This window comes from Rhamphochromis longiceps, linkage group LG5, assembly GCF_057381845.1.
Source record: "Rhamphochromis longiceps isolate RC_006_pf linkage group LG5, R_longiceps_female_GT1.1, whole genome shotgun sequence".
In the NCBI taxonomy this organism is placed as follows: domain Eukaryota; kingdom Metazoa; phylum Chordata; class Actinopteri; order Cichliformes; family Cichlidae; genus Rhamphochromis; species Rhamphochromis longiceps.
Window position 1 is genome coordinate 8,825,036 of NC_140561.1, and position 16,564 is coordinate 8,841,599.

The 16,564-nt window shown below is 40.2% G+C and overlaps 1 protein-coding gene and 1 long non-coding RNA gene across 3 annotated transcripts in view; one reads left to right on the forward strand and one right to left on the reverse strand.

Moving 5' to 3' along the window:
- Positions 1–16,564, forward strand: part of LOC146669182 (uncharacterized) — a 448,771-nt gene that overhangs the window by 276,861 nt on the left and 155,346 nt on the right. The window lies entirely within an intron of this gene.
- Positions 1–16,564, reverse strand: part of LOC146669186 (contactin-4-like) — a 214,211-nt gene that overhangs the window by 117,197 nt on the left and 80,450 nt on the right. For both annotated transcript variants that reach the window (XM_085405641.1, XM_085405639.1), the window contains exon 5: positions 4,048–4,143. In XM_085405641.1, coding sequence (XP_085261767.1) covers positions 4,048–4,143 — 96 coding nt within the window. The remainder of the gene's footprint in view (positions 1–4,047; positions 4,144–16,564) is intronic.

Consider the following 16,564-nt stretch of genomic DNA (forward strand, 5'->3'; position numbering starts at 1 on the left):
CGCATGAACTGGAGGATTGTATTTAGGTAGCATGGTTTGTTTAATGAGTTCTGAATACTTGCTATGTCTTAACAGCTTGGCAACATTTCACACATCTTTTGAAATTAATTGTTTATTTAATTATACTTATTATGCTCTGTGTACCCTCAGAGAACCCATTTTTGTTAGTGACACCTTTGTAAATGAAGCAAACTTAAGCTAACGTTAGCTCTCTGTTGAAGCTCAGAGCCGACTACAGACACTCAGATTTCAATTCTTATTCATAAAGATGACAAGCCACAGGCTTTTAGTTGTTGTTTGTCTCATTTTTTCAAGTTAAATGATATGGAAACAAGCTGCCTTCACCTATGGGAGTACCACCCATGCCATGAAGCTCCCAGCACACAGATTTTGTGCTGATGTTAATGCCAGAAGAGGTCTGGAACTCTTTAACTTTATGTGATCTGTTACTTGGTGGCTGAGTTGTTGGGATTTCGATTTTGCAATAACACTTAAAATACTCTAGAAGGGAAGAAAATTCACACACTCACTTGTTACAACAGTGGCATCCTCTTACAGTACCACACTCAGATTCAGTCTGTTCTTTAGAACAGCGGCCTCCAACCCCGGTACCGGTCCGTGAGTTGTTTGGTACCGGGCCGCGAGAGTTGAGGCTCAGGTCTGAAATTTATGGTTTTCAGGGTTTTTAATCGTTACTTTTTTAAATCATTTTTATCGTTAACTCGGTTTCCCTGGGTCTTTTCCCGTGTGTTATGAATAAATCTTCGTTTTTTTGGTACCAGTACTGGTTTTGTTGTATTTATCAGCGACACCTTAAAGGCAAAAAAGGTTGGGGACCGCTGCTTTTGAACAACCCCTTCTTTCACAAATGTTTGCAAAGTCAGACTGCATGGCTGGCTCCTTGATTTTACACACCTGTGACACTGCATGTGAAAACACCTGAATTAAAAAATAAAGACATTTGTCCAAATAGTTCATGTCTCCATTCGCTATTGTGAATAAAGTTGCATACTGTATGTTTAAACCAGCTAAAAGTGGAAAAAATGGCAAAACTATTTCATGTAGAATTTGTGAAATACACAAATGTGTGCATATCTGTGTGTGTGAAAAGTATAGGGCCCCTGTGATTTGTCTTCTCCGTCCCCTGGCTTGGTTACTAGTGAAAAAACAAAAAACGCCTCAAAACCAGTCTTAAATTCATAGTTTCACTGTTCCAGAAGCTTTGTGGAAAAGTAAAGCAACTTGCAGTTTTAAGGAATAAACAAAGTGCCTGGTATTTATTGGGTCCTATTTTCAGAAGTGTATTAATACACATCATGCGCTCTGCTGTGGAAATAAATCATCAGGCTGGTGTATGTGGTTTGTGACTCAGTAAACTAACAGATAGCGAGAAACGAATAAGCAATAGAAACAAAGTTCACAGATCTTAGGATGAATAAATTGTTAGCTTTAGATTCTGATGACAAGAGCAGAGACAAAAGAACACCACCAGGAGCTAAAGCGTATTTGTACGCTCCTTTTTATAATGGTGTAAAAATAACTGGAACTACTAAAGTGAAGCAAAGAAAGGGAAACAGGGCAAGAAACAAACAAACAAATAAATAATAAAATTGTCAAATTACAAACAAGCAAGCAAAGCATTACAATCACACAAGCATTAAGCAAAGCACAGATTTAGTCATTTCTCAGGGTGAGCGCTCACTAATTTTAATTCAGTATGTTTTATGCCACTCACTTCCTTTCAGGCAAATTAAATTTGAATTCATTCAGAGGATACATTTTGCTGCCTAATTGCAAGGCTTTATGTCAAAGGATGCCCTATCGTGCATGTTCACTCTGACCCTAGCATGACGCCAAAGCGCCAGAGTAGCAGCGGTGCGCCCTGTCACCCGCCGTGCAGCGTGCCGTTTCAGATGCAACAAAGCAGCGTATCGGGTCAACAAAGAAAAGCACTACTGGCAAAACACTTAGCTCTTTGCCTGCTGATTGATTGCTTTTCATTGTTGCCAGTTTGAATATGCTGTTCCTCTGATGGGCAGCTTGGCAGAACATGTAATCGTGTGTGTGTGTTTAGAGCCAATAGCCTGGCCAGGATTTGTGGGGAAGCCTGTTGAATCCCGATTTAGTGTCTGCTGTCTGATATTTTTGTCTGAGTGAGGGATTTGAAAAATGCCTTGAAAATAATTTTGTGAGCTAACACTCAGTACGGACTGGCAGGTGAAGATAATCGCAGTGAATTTCTCATTAAAGGTCATGCAAACCAACACGCTCGTGCATGTTTCAAACGTGCGAGGGCTCTGGGGCAAGATGAGAGGGTATAAACCGAAGACGTTTTGTCCTCGTAAATGTTTAATGTTAGAAGAACCACAGCAACAACAAATGATTAAGGCTGTTTATCCAACTGAATGACAGAGCGGCGGTAGCTTCTATTACAACAGAGAGATGTAATTTACTAAAATGGACTTCTAACTGACACCTTGTATTGGCTCTGTTTATTAGTGAGGAGACAAGTGTCTTGAGGGGGCTTTTCATGTGCCTGTTGGTCTTAAAAAACACAACCTAATTGGATTACTTCAGCACAAATCGGCAGATATGAAGAGAATCAGCGAAGCAACTATTCACAGTATAGAGAACAATCAAACGCGGGCATGTCAGCTCGGCTATTTGAAAGTAAATCTAAAATTCCAAATTACTCCACAGCTTGCCAAGCTTTCACCGGTTAAAACCCCAAAAGGATACAAGCTGCAAACAATTACAATCAATTCAATGCGAGCAGCATTTTTACTAAGCAGACCAGTGTATGAATCAGTGATATTTGTTAGGTAGCTGTCAGCTGGGAGAATGTAATCCAAGCAGCTGTTGCATTTAGCACTTCCAATAAGTGAATTGAAGAAGCTGCACAAGGACACATCTGCTGCAATTAGACGAATGGAATGAAGAGCTTGGCTTAAAACTTGATTTTTAACTGAGGAGTTTACCTCAATTATCTTTTGGTGTTAATTTTAATAAAATTGTCCAAATACAAATTATATAAATAACCGAGGCTTATTATTATTATTATTATTATTATTATTATTATTATTGTTGTTGTTGTTGTTGTTGTAGCCGCAGTCAGAAATTTCTCAAACTCAGATTTAGTTTCAATTTTGAATGGCCTCATAAAAATACAGTGAATTTGACCTTTAACTTTTGGACATATATTTAAAAAAAAAGTTAGTTTTTGTGAAATATTTCCACATTTTGTAGTTGAATCGCTTGCATCAGCCAAATTCTAAGAAATTCCTTCAAGGATAAGGTATCACATTCCCGAGTTATCTAGGCTGATGGCCAATAATGTGATTGTAATCAGTTCCTCTGGTCACAGCCTGCTCTGTGATGAAAAAGGACAGCTTTTCAAATGTCTGAATAGTGCATGTAATTCAAGACACTCTTCTCTCAGTTTGAACTAACCATATGAATGATCTTGTCACTGCTTGAGCAAGATCAGTACATCTAAACGAACCCACCTGAATTCAGAAGGCAGCCTAAGCTTACCTACTGCACGGTCTGGCACGGTCTTCTCATCTGGCTTTCAGCAAGAAAGCAAAATCATTTGTATGCTACCTTCTCACACCGTATAAAATTCAGAGTATCGTTGCCTTGAGCTTGAGAGCAAACGTTGCTGAATAAATAGAGCTGCACAATAGTTTATTTTAACTGCCATGGAAATGAAGTCAAAAAATAACCCTCTCATCAAAGCGCATTCAGCTTTAGGCTCCTAACAGAGAGGCTGTCCCACTTCCCATGACCCAGCCGAGAGTGATCACACCTACACGAGGCACGAATCGCTTGGAAATTTTTCCATCCCCACAGCGTCAGGTTTAAGGTGTTGATTACCTAGCGAAAGCCGCTGTTAAACAGGTACATCTCAAAGAGCTCCGTCTGAAAGCGCTTCAGTCATCGTTACTTTGCACAGTGAGATAACTTCCAATTTTCAGTGTGAAACAGACACATGCTCGCTAGTCAACTGAAAGAAAAAGAAAAAGCAAGAGAACTTATTATTTTTACCTCCAGAATGAGGAGGAGGGCCGCAGAGCAGAACCACTCCTTGACCTTCACGCACTGAAACAGAGCTTCTTCTCTGAGTCTTGAAGTTTTCCAAGTCTGCAAAATAGAAAAAACAAAACAAGAAAACAGCAGTAAGTAAAATATTCCACAAGCTGGAGGCTGTTACATTTTATTAGCATACACATGAAGGTGCTGTCATGAACAAACTCACAGCGTGTCAGACGCTGTTGCAAAAAACCTGAAGCCCCGTGCCAAGCGAATGATATACAAAAACATGACGTACGGAACATTTTGAGTAAGTCAGAAAAAACCTTTAAAGACTGCCTGAACCTTCAGCAGCAACAAACTGAACATTTTTGGCAGTAAACAGCCTTTGGCTTTGCCTCAAGCCAAATCATCCCCCCCCCACGTGCGCCTGTGCTGCCGATATCCAAATTCACAGAGATGGTGCCACAAGTACGGGGGTTTTGGTGGAGGAAGACAGCAATGAGTGATTTAAAAGACGCACGGGTAGCGTAAATCAGTACAGGACAGATAAGTTGTACCTGACTATTATACATCATACAAAGTCGTCATAGGAAGTGTAAATGCTTTGATATGACTAAAAGGACAAATGAATTAAATTTCTCACTTATTATTGTTAAAAACCTGACAAACTCCCTCTGTGATTAATTAGAAATAAGAATTAAAAAGTAGAATCTGGATGAAAAACTGTGATGAATTTTAGAAGAAAAACCCTTCGGGGACTGAGCATTAGCATTACTTTCCAACGCCTCCCCTTCAACTGGGTAAAAGCATTGTCTTGTGAGTACAGCGGACAAAGTTTGCAGCACTATGAACACGTTTTGGATGCAAACTCAAAACCTTAGGACTGTTTTTTCAAGGCACCCAAAGTGCTTTACAATGCCACTATTCATTCACTCTCACATTCACACACTGGTGGAGGAAAGCTACGGTTGTAGCCACAGCTGCCCTGGGGCAGACTGACAGAAGCGAGGCTGCCATGTCGCACCATCGGCCCCTCTGGCCATCACCAGTAGGCGGTAGGGTAAAGTGTCTTGCCCAAGGACACAACGACCAGGACAGAGAGCCCGGGGATCGAACCGGCGACCTTCCGGTTACAGATACGCTTCCCAACCCCCTGAGCCATGGTCGCCCCATGAACATAAATATATGTTTGCTTTAAAGAAGAGAAGAGATTGTGCCTTTGTTCAAAGGAAGGGAGCTGCATTCAGTTATTTGGCTGCTTTTGTGAGTGTGTGTGTGGATGGGGGTGATGGTGGGTAAGGGGGGTGAGGGCCACCTTATGTCACTTCTTTTGACACACCCCTGTTAATCACACAAAGATAGGTCGATGGAAGGAAGCACTCACTCGTGTGTGTGTGTGTGTGTGTGTGTGTGTGTGTGTGTGTGTGTGTGTGTGTGTGTGTGTGTGTGTGTGTGTGTGTCTGTTGCTTAATTTCTTTTTGCTGGATTTATTTCTTTTGCATACTTGAGGGGACACACTTAAGATAAGGTGGAAATGAAAAGAATGAGGCCTATTATTGCTCCCTGTAACCTGCACTGGTAATTGTATGTTGCGAATAATAAATGTAAGTTAAGCTTGAGCTGAATACATGATGAAAAAAAAAACCTATAACTAAGCACTGAAATCAATAAAGACACACACCCACACTAATATGAGCCAGACAGCAATCTGAAGCCTCGCTGCTAAGCAGAGAGGGTTGCCGTGGCAGGTCACACATGAGGGATTTTAATAGCTCTGGTGGTAATCAGGTTACCTTTCATTCATCAAACCTACCACCACCGAACCACACAAAGCTATTCCTAGTAGGGCTTTGACACCACAAGTACTGTTAAACTGAAATATTTTCCTTTGACAGCTGATGGAAACAATAGCAGGTCAGAACCACATCTGACATTTGCTGATGATTTATGCAGAGCAAATCATCTGCTAATCAGAAGGTTGGTGGTTCAGTCCCTCCAGTCTGGGCAGGATACGAACCCCAAGGTGCTCCATCGGAGTATGACTGTTAGATAGAGAAGTGCTTGCATGAATGAGCACTCAGACAGAGTAGAAAAGCGCTATAGAAGAACCAGTTCATTTCAAATTGGCTCCATTAATGATGTACAGAGCTCAGTAAATGTAATTCACACGTTGCATAGAGACTAAGTGTCTGCACTGGTAACTCAGTTTGAAGAGTGCTACATATATTCCTAAGGGAACTATTTAAATACAGATACTTGTAATAAGTACAAAGAAAACATGGAGCTACTCGTATATTTAGAGGTTAATTGGCAGCATAATTAAATTAAACAGCTTCTTCTGGCTTCCTTTATTCCACTTCTTGTTTTTTTTTTAATATTCAGTTTGAGGTCAGAGATCATTCATAAATGTGATTTTAGCTACCGAACCGAATAAAAGACAGACAGCGAATTAATACATTAAGAGGCTTGATATACTGTCTCAGATTTATCCATACATATTCTCCAAATTGGATTAATTAACCTTAATTAACCTTGCAATATGCAGAATATTGTCAAGTCAGTTCGAGCGGTGGCGCGGACACGAGCGCTGTCTTTGCAGACCTGCTCGTCTCAAAACTGCAAACAATCCACTCAAATGAGATTACTGATTAGTTCAGCTCCAAGTGATCTAAATGTAAAATTATCAGGCTCAGTGATTTATGAAGTGGACTATAAGGTCAGTTAATATATGTCATATTGGCCACAGAACAAGTCAATTAAGAGGCTGGCTTTAATTATTTCTTTAAACATAAATCTCTTCTTAACCCAAGAGTACGCTTTAACTAATAGCGATCTGAGAGTCTTAAGCCCTATTAAAAGAGCAATTCCTAATATTTTTCTAAAGATTAATGCCAGATTGGACCTTTAAGTGTCAAATTGGATGTGTCTCCCTCAAGGATGTAAAACCAAAGTCAGCATTCTTGCCTAAAACTAGAGAGACAGAAAAAGAAAACACCTGAATCAATACATGGGGTAAAGTCATTCAGAATAATTTGGCAGAGTGCTACAATTTTAAAGAACAGCACCAGTTTCTGCCTGCCTCACTGTGTATTTTTAAACTGTATATGGTTGAAGTGACAATAAAGTTGAACTTGGAACTTGGAACTTGGAATAATACACATGCAACATCTAATATAGTGTCTTCTCATTGTTCTTGGCTACAACTGCTAAAGCAAAGTTGCACTGTGGTGTTGGTGGAGAGCAAAAAACAAAAACCAGAGCAGGACTTTGTTTTTGTTTTCCTGTCTGTGCTTCTGGGGCACTTGTACCTGAGCTCAGTGAGGTCGAGGAGCTGAGAAAAAGCATCTTGGGCTTCCTGGTGTACACATGCAGAGGACACTATGGATTACTTCACATTTAAAAACATGCTGTCCAGTAGACTCGGATGGCTGCTGAGAAAGCATAACAAAGTGAGGCTGACGTTCATGCTGCCTCTGCCGTGGCCGCAGGACTCACTTGTAGCGCTTGCTGCCCACCGGCTGCAGCAGGAACTGAGTCATGGTGCTGCAGTTTGTTTTATCAGGGACTGTTTGTGATTGTGTAGAGGGGAGCACAAGTGTGTGACTGTGAAGGACACTGAACTTTAGGAGACAAACTCACTGATGGAGTAAGAGACGCCGGCTACTTGTGAAGGGTAGCGGTGCATGATTTGTCTCTGTCATACCTCTCCTTCTATAATCCACCCAGATTTTTCTCCACCTCTAATAATCACAGTAACAATATGAAGTATTTTTTTTTTCAAACGTTGTTAGTTCCTGTTACAACACCCAAAACAACAGCTCAATACATAAATATAATATCATAAAAGCTTAAACTAAAGAAAGAGCTCGGTTAAACCAAAAAACAAACAATCTGACAGGACAGGTGGTATGAAGACTTTCTGCTTTTGTCCTTGCAGCAGCAAAGTTAGCAAGAGCAGTAAGTGGTTCACAGGGTTGTTGGGATCTATTAATTAGCCATATCCTCTGTGTCAGATGATCCTCCGGGCTTTGTTTTTTCTTATTCATGCCACACAAATGTTCCTTCACAGTAACGTGTGGGATTACACCACTTTTTAATGACGACTAGTGCATCCCATGCACATTTCTTCTTGCTCAGATTAACGTCTCTACTCTCCTGAAAATTCCGGCCATCTAGCACAGTCAGACTGAGGAACACCGGGAGTTTGGCAACGTCTCTCTGCAACGCTCCATGAGACAGACACATAAGTCACACTGAGCAAGAAAAACAAACTTTATCAGACGATAAAGTCACAAAAGAAGAAACAACAACAACAGGCTGCTACGCATCGTGGCGCCAGGAAAAAAAGGCGACATTTACCACTCATTGGAAAATGTTATTTTAATGAAATAACATTATGACGAAGTTTAAAACATAAAAGAATGACTTATTGTTTACTGAACTTGAGATAGAGATATCCATCATACTTCCTTGCCTTCTATTTTGATCGATGTGGTGGTTATATGCATCGTCTGTTATTTCCCTTTCTTACCTGTCAGAAAACTCTCCACTGTCTTTTGTAATTTTGCACCCTGAAGCTTGACAGCGCTGCAAGTCTCAAAGCACTCCTGTTAGTTTATTGTTCCCACATGAAACAGTTTTATTCAACTTCTCAAATCCACTCCACATTTTTTCATCCTGGTCATGCGCTCCTCCGTGAAATAGCTCTATACCCCCCGAGTAGAGCGAGCCCCACAGTTTTAGAACCACCACACTCAGCTGCACTATTATAATGCAGGCAGGGCTTAAACTACCACAGAGTAGTGCAGGAAAGTAATCATTTTGAGGTACTAACTCCAATATAGTCTTACCGAATCTCAAATTGACAACATTTCAGAGTGCAACATTGTTGTTATTATTATTATGCTTCATTTTGTTCTGGCTACAGATATTAAGAAGGTAGATGCTACACAAAACACAAGCTTGCAACATATCTCAATAAATTAAACTAGTTAAAAATAAAAATTTGTGATTTTACATCATAAAATCACGAATTTTACACATACACATTCTTAATAATTAAATTTAGAATTAGAATTTTATATTTTAAAGTGTGATTATAATATAGCCTCAGAGATAATCTGCTACCACCACTCCTTTATACTTTGCACTGTATGAAACCATTCATATTGTTGGAGGTTGGGTTTCTGCACCCAGCATCTCAATTATTTTAGAAATCTTATAATAAAATATTTTATTATGCTCGTGACTGTACATTAGTTTAATCCTAAAGAACTTGCACAGAAATCCACCTATTTGATTAATGCACTTGTTTGTCCTGCTCTTTACTGTGAAAAACACATCTGCCACACAAATGGATAACTGAACATCCACAAATGGGATGACAAAGTTGCTGTCTACAATCATTTTTACACAGCAAATCACTGCCCTCCTAAATTCCCGTAGTTTTTCTACAGTGTGAAAAGCCGGCACCCGGTTTTGGCTGGTTGGTGACCAAAAGCGCTTAAAAAGGCACGCAGGGCAAATATGTCTGCAGATGTCCATATAAGACGCTTTCTTGGAGGTTTATGATGTGTGTAGAATTGAATCAGGACTCAAAGCTTAAATTAGGTGATTTATTTTTATTGCTTTTTTTCAGTTTTTTAAAGGAACACTGACTGCCTAGTTATCTCTTAACTGTCACTCAAAGGTGATTAATGTTGTAGCAAGGCTAATCGACTTCCTTCTTCCCAATGGGCTTTATCTCAGACTGGTGTGGCTCATCAGAGATCACTGATGAAAGCTGCAATATCTGCACTGCTTTTTTTCTCCCCTTTGCCTCTTCTGTGAAATTAATTATTTTGCTTCTACAGACGTCTTTTTTATTAATGGTGGTACAATAAAAAGCTGCAAATAGACGCGCGGTTTTCTCCTAAACACTGCTTGCATTATTGGGCATAATACAAAATTTCACGGCGAAAGCTGAATCTTTTTTCTTCTTTTTTTTGGATTAACCCCCCATTTACTTTCATCTAAAAACACGATAGAAGGTTAGATAAAAGCATCCGAGCCTTCCCAAAATATGATCCTATAGAACAAAGTCAACAAAAGCCAGAGACATCTAAGGTACTGAATTTGTTCCCCCCAAAAAAGTCTTTGGCATTATTTTTGGCTGAGATGAAAGCTGTTGGGATTTATGAAGTGGTGATGTCTACTTCACTAAAGGTACTGATTGTGCCTGTTCACAGCGACAGGCATGGCCTCGCCCATGCTGAAAGCATGCAGCAATAGTGGCAAAATCCACCCCCCCACCCTCCCCAAAAACCAACCTCCACCTTCAGTCATCCACTCTCAGCAGCCAAAAAAGACCAAAAGAAGCATTGTTGTGAAAGGTACTTTGGGAAAGTCGTAAAAAGCATAATTTAGAATATGGTACGGCCGATGCCTTCAGATGCGGGGTGTGTGTGTGTGGGGGGGGGGCTTGGGGTGCATTGTGGTGGGAAGGCTTGACCAAAAGCCTGTTTTTTGTTTTTTTTTAAAGCGTACGCAGCTGTGCACATGTTCAAAAGGAAGCATGAAAGCACAGACTTTGCCTGCAAAGGATATCTCAAATAGCATATCCATTAAATTTGTCACTGAAAGGAACAGTGGCGAGCGCAAGTCCCTTCGAAATTTCATTAAAATATTATAGAACTGAGCTAATGTTTTCCGCACAAAAGCTTCAGAGTAATGTTCAAAACGGGAAGTGGCTAACAATGATTAATAGCCTCAGAATAAGTAAACCTGATGTCCCATCTAGATCCATTAGCATCAATTATTGCAAACCTGGGCTGGCATTACAAACAATGATCCAGATTAAGCTGATGATCACATCCCAGACATATGAGCTTTCCAAATGCCAGCACAACTTATCATACTTCAACAAGCCCGTCCAACCGTGAACATTAGATCCATCACAACCTGTTACCCCCTTGAGGATGCTCTTTGTCTTCAAGTGGAAGGTGGATATAATGTGTTTGTGTGTGTATGAGGACATCATATCTATGTTTGTACTGTCTGTGCCTGCGCAAAGGTGGGAGCCAGCACAGAGGTGTGTATTCAGTGATTTTTATCAGCCTGTCTGTCACTAGACAAGACGAGATGAATGCATGGAATGAAAAAAAAAAAAAAAAAATCTTTAAACGCATCTTTAATTCTCCTGCCTCGACTCTGGTCCTCAGCTGTTCCACCTTGAGTCTAAAAGCACTGTGGTTGGCAGTTAAAAGAACATTATGAGAAGACAAGTCAGTGTCTTAAACTTGCTTCTTGCTAATGCCAGCAGGGGGCGACTTCTACAACTGCAAAAAGTTGTTCAGTTGTACCAAAGTCGATAGCAACATGACATTGAGCTCTTTTTTTGTTAAAAACACCACTTTTTGGGTGACTCTATGAGCTCAGACACTTGTTTCAAGTTTTACAGAAGATTCGAGCCAAGAAGGAGGATAAATTGGGGTTTTATTTTCCTTTACCATGTGACTGACACAACGCTAGCCTTGGTTTCTGAGATCATAGAGTGGTTAGAGTCCCTATCCAAAACACCAAGGCAGTGATAGTAAAAACAGCCAGTCTGCTGTAAGGCTCTGTTACATCTGCCTTCATTTATATACAGTCTCTGGGTAGACCTTCAGATAAGTATAGAGTTGCATGGAGGCCGACAGTAGTATTTTTAGAACTGAGATTAAAGTGCATATATTTTGATGCTGCACTTCCATGAAATTTGCAACATTCTAACATATGCAGATAAAATAAAGTAATGTTGCAAACAGTAAGATTACCCAGTCCTCTGTTCAAAAAACACTGAATCCTACTTTTTAAGCGAAGTAGCTGGAAGCCATTTTTCCACATTCACCCTGCTTATTTGACATGGTAAAGTTCACACATTATTCCATTCCCTGCTAGCCTTGCACTTAAACAGCCCACATTACACATTAGCTGCATCAGTTCATTAACAATTGATACCAAACACAAACCAACACTGTGCATCTCGTTGTACATTTATTGCATTTAAGTTTAAACTGACTGCTGATTGGTTAGTGTTAATATTAGCTTTTATTAGGCAGTGACTCCCTTCATAATGACAATACTGTTGTGACTTCTCACGGAAAAAGTTTTTTAAAAATTTCTGTGGGCAAAGCGGAAAACTGTTCTGGGGTCTGTTGAACTGAAATGAACTGAAATTCTTTTTAAAAACCTCTGGACTAAAGAGGACAGGGGGGCATCTGGCTTTGTATCATCACTCAGTTCAAAAGCGTGCATCCCTGGTGGAGGTTGCATATCTGGAAAGGCACCATCAATGCTGAAAGGTTTTAGAGCAGCAGATGCTCCCGTCTACATGACGTATTTTTGAGGGAGGGCCTTGAATATTTCAGCAAAAACAATGCTAAACTGCATAATTCATCTATTATACAAGCACCATAGTAAAAGAGCCAAGGTGCTTAAATGGCCTGCAATAGAGACGATTCTCCAACTGAAAACATTTGGAGCATCATTAAATAAAAAAAAGAACAGAGCAGATTGAGGACTGTATCAGACAACAATGGGACAACATTCCTCTCCAAAAAGTCCAACAAATGTTCTCTGCAGCTCCCAAATATTTACAGACTGTGGCAAAAAGAAGCAAAGCTGCTACACAGAGGCAAATGTTCCAGCTTTTTGGACACATTTTTTTTTCTTACATTTTCTCAATTTAAACATTAGTTTAATACATACTATTGCGATTAAGACCTCTTACACAGCATTACATTGTTGGGATATGTCACGACTCGGGCAGCAGTCGTGTGGAGGTGAGAAGGAGGATCAAAATAGCAGACAGTGGCGGAGGTGCAAGTGAGATTTATATACAGTGAGCAATAACAGAGGTGAGGGCAGAACTGAACATAAACCTAAACTGGGAAAACTAACACAAAAGGAGGACACGGGGCGGGAAGCAGAGAGACACGGTGAAACACGGAATAATGCAGAGTACACAGAAGATTCACAGAGAAACACAGACGACGCGACGAGGAGCACAGGCACACCAGGTAATCAGGAATTGGCAGACAGGAGGGGAAACAGCTTGAACTAATGGGCATAACGAGACACAAACCTACAAAGTAAAACAGGAAACTCACAGACTGTTTCACAATACCAACTCGGGGACACGAACAGGACACAGAGGAAAGACACAGGTAGCGATGATAGAAAACACCCAACTCAAAACCCTAAGAACAAATACAAAACAGCAGAAACTGGAAAATAATAACAATAAACTCAAAACACTAGGTCAAAGACCCAGGACCATGACAGGATATGGGATAGTACACAATTATGATATTAAACATGTACATTTTTTATATCATATGTACATTTTGAAACCTGTGATCTATGTACTGGTGTACTTTCACTTTAACAATTATTTAGGAATGTAAAAAAGCAAAAATGTAATGTGCTCTAAAAGGGTTAGACTTTGCTGAGGACCCTCCCCCCGCCAATTCCCTGCACGTATCATCAAAAAAGTTTTCCCCATTTCAAAGGCTGGACAGCTAAAGAGGTAAACATTAAATGCTGAGTGAGTTATTCCACTTTATAGCAGGTTCCCAAGTGTGATATGTTGATAGTGTACTGCGGATAAAAAAACATAAAAGCTAGATCATACCCATTAGCTATTTACACCTCATTAACTAAGTCAATATACTCACACCACATTATCACTCAGCTGAGAGGAGTCCAAAGGATTTATTTGCATTTAAATTAGGTATTCATATTTCCCCTTAAGGATTTAAAGCCTACTCCGGTGACATCAGGAATTTCCCACCCCTCCTATGTCCTTGGCAAAATATGAGCTTTTCTGACTCTGATGAGATACTTTATAAGTAAGCGAATATCCACTCCTACTCAAAATGGGATATATAGCGTTTCAAGGAAAGTACAGTATACAGCACTTTATTTTCTTCTTGAAAGCTCAACCTTCTTGACATCTCTGGTCGCGGAAACTTCAGCAGTGAATGAGCTCGTCACTGCATTCAACGCACAGCCCTCAGAGTGCCACCCATATAAGAAGCCCACACTATCATTCTGTTATTGAATATGCGGCCTGATCATCAGTGTGAATTATGTGTGTACATCTTTTACATAATCAGCAATACAGAATCAATAGACATACTAATCAAGGGCAGCAAGTATTGAGTGGGAGCGCCCACTAGCCATCAGTTATCCTTGCCTCGGGAGGTAGACAGCCACAACCCTTGCGAGGGTTACCGTCATCCATCAAAAGTTTGTGACACGGAAACGAATCCTGAAGTATCTGGAGCTCCGCCAATTCCAAAGAACAACCTTGAAGGCGTCACGGAGCGTGCAGACTAACAAATGTTAACTGATTAATACCATTCAAGTGAGCAAGTCTCACTGTACAGTTTACTCTTGTTCTACACAATATATGCTATGCTCAACCTCTGGAAGGAGATAACACTTTAGCAAATACAAATCCCGACGTTTGAATTACAATTTAAATGGAAATGTATGATTTAAGTTCAGACCTATAAACAGGTCTTAAGTGTCAATGCAATCTAAATTCAACAAGACCAATAATGGATTTTTAGAAAGATTACTCACCTGGAACAAGATTAAGACACCACTAATACCTATTTAATTAAAGAAAAGGCAAAAATCCCTCACACCCGGAGATAAATGACTGAATTAGAAGGCAGAGCATGTTCACCGAACAACAACGCTTTCCTGTGCTCACAACGACTCACTATCAGGATTTCATTATCAATTCTAAGACCCGGCTCAAAATTAAATATCTTTTGACCTTCACGCTGAGTCAAAACAATTAACTATGGCACTGATTTATTTGATTTTGTGAGAAACTAGCAGCTTATTGAGGCTCCCATCACCAAATATCTGTACCGGCAGACCCGCGCTTTTGTCAGTCTTCAACAAATGTCCTAATTAACTAGTCTAGTCTGAAAAGTAAAATGGAAATGGAAAAGTTCCCATTCCATGACCGTTTGCATGGAATAAAAAAAAAATCACTGTAGTCCACAAAGATATGCAGCAGTTGATTAGTAATTGATCAATAACACAAAAAGTGTTTGACGTGTTTGCAACTGTGAGTGTGACTTTGGTTTACATTTGTTTGGTCGACCGACATTTACAAGACAAGACAGCAGAAGGAGAACTACCATCGACTGATAAAACAAGATGCTGAGGTAAATACAATCGTTCAAATGGAGGGAGCAAAATACTTCTTTCATAAGCGCAAAGCAGAAAAGCACACAAAAATGAGCTTCTTATGTGATGTGTGGTTGAAAAGCACTGGGCAGGCAAAAGACGTTGCTGCCGGTGAAAGCGCTATGGTTACCGGTAGCACCGAACAAAACCCTAACACCCTGTTCTATCCTGTGTTTCACTTCCTGCTGTTGGTCATGAAATGTAAAATGCGTTTTAAGCAACATCTATCCTCTGAGAGAGGCCGTGATGTATAAATGCTCCACAAAAAAGAAGAAGAAAAAAAACCCCCACACGCTTCAAGTAGACCTTGGGGTAGAAGCACTGCTCAGAAACATTAAGGGAATACTTACATCACACATCAGATCTTGATGGGTGAAATATTCAAGTTGAAAATCTTTCCTGGCGTGCACTGTCATTTTTACTTTTTTAGATCAAAATGATGGGACAGCGATCAGTAGAAACCAAACTCCCTTTGAAGCCTGGATACAAACCCACACCAAAAATAAATTAAATGTTCTCTTAATTTGTTTTTTGAGAAGCAGATTTTGCTTTTGCTAAAATGTTTGTGTAGTATTTAGAATATGACAAACTATGCTGAATGGTCTTTCCCCATACAACCCTCCCATTCACCTGGGCTTGGGGACCCACATTAGGGGTCCACTACCGCTAAGAATGAGTTTGTGCCTCCTTCTGATCCCAAACAGGAGGCCTTCTGTGCATAAGTCAAATGTGTTAGCCACTACAGCATGGAGCCACATGAGTAAACTATTGATGTTTCTCACATGACGTCAAGCGCACATTGCCTGAGATTTGTCTCCCACACTGGGAGTAACACAGTCACCTGTTGCTAGGGTGACAAGTGTATTCCCCAACTGGTTGACAGCGGTTCCTCAGGGTTGCTGGTGCAATGCAACCTGCAAATGGAGACTGGAGAATGGTTTCCCTTCAAAGTAAAAGTTGTGCCAGTCATGTGGTTGGGTTCGGTCACAGAAAAAACTACGTGCTACAGACACTCACACGTTACCTGAATTATTTTTATATTTCGATTTCCCATTTCTGCAGTAGTTCGCTAAAATTAGGTTACAATGAAAAACATTTTTGATTCACATTATGTGAATCATCTGTGATTTCTCTAACAGGCTGGTCAGTGCAGATTTAAACTTCACTCAAACAAACGTACCGGGTGGTTGTTGTGGAATATTTCCAGGTTTGAATTGATGTGCATTCTGTGCGCTAATGAGCATTTACTGTGTCTGTGGTATCGACTGTGCAGCGTGTATGTGTGTGGTAATGACAGAAG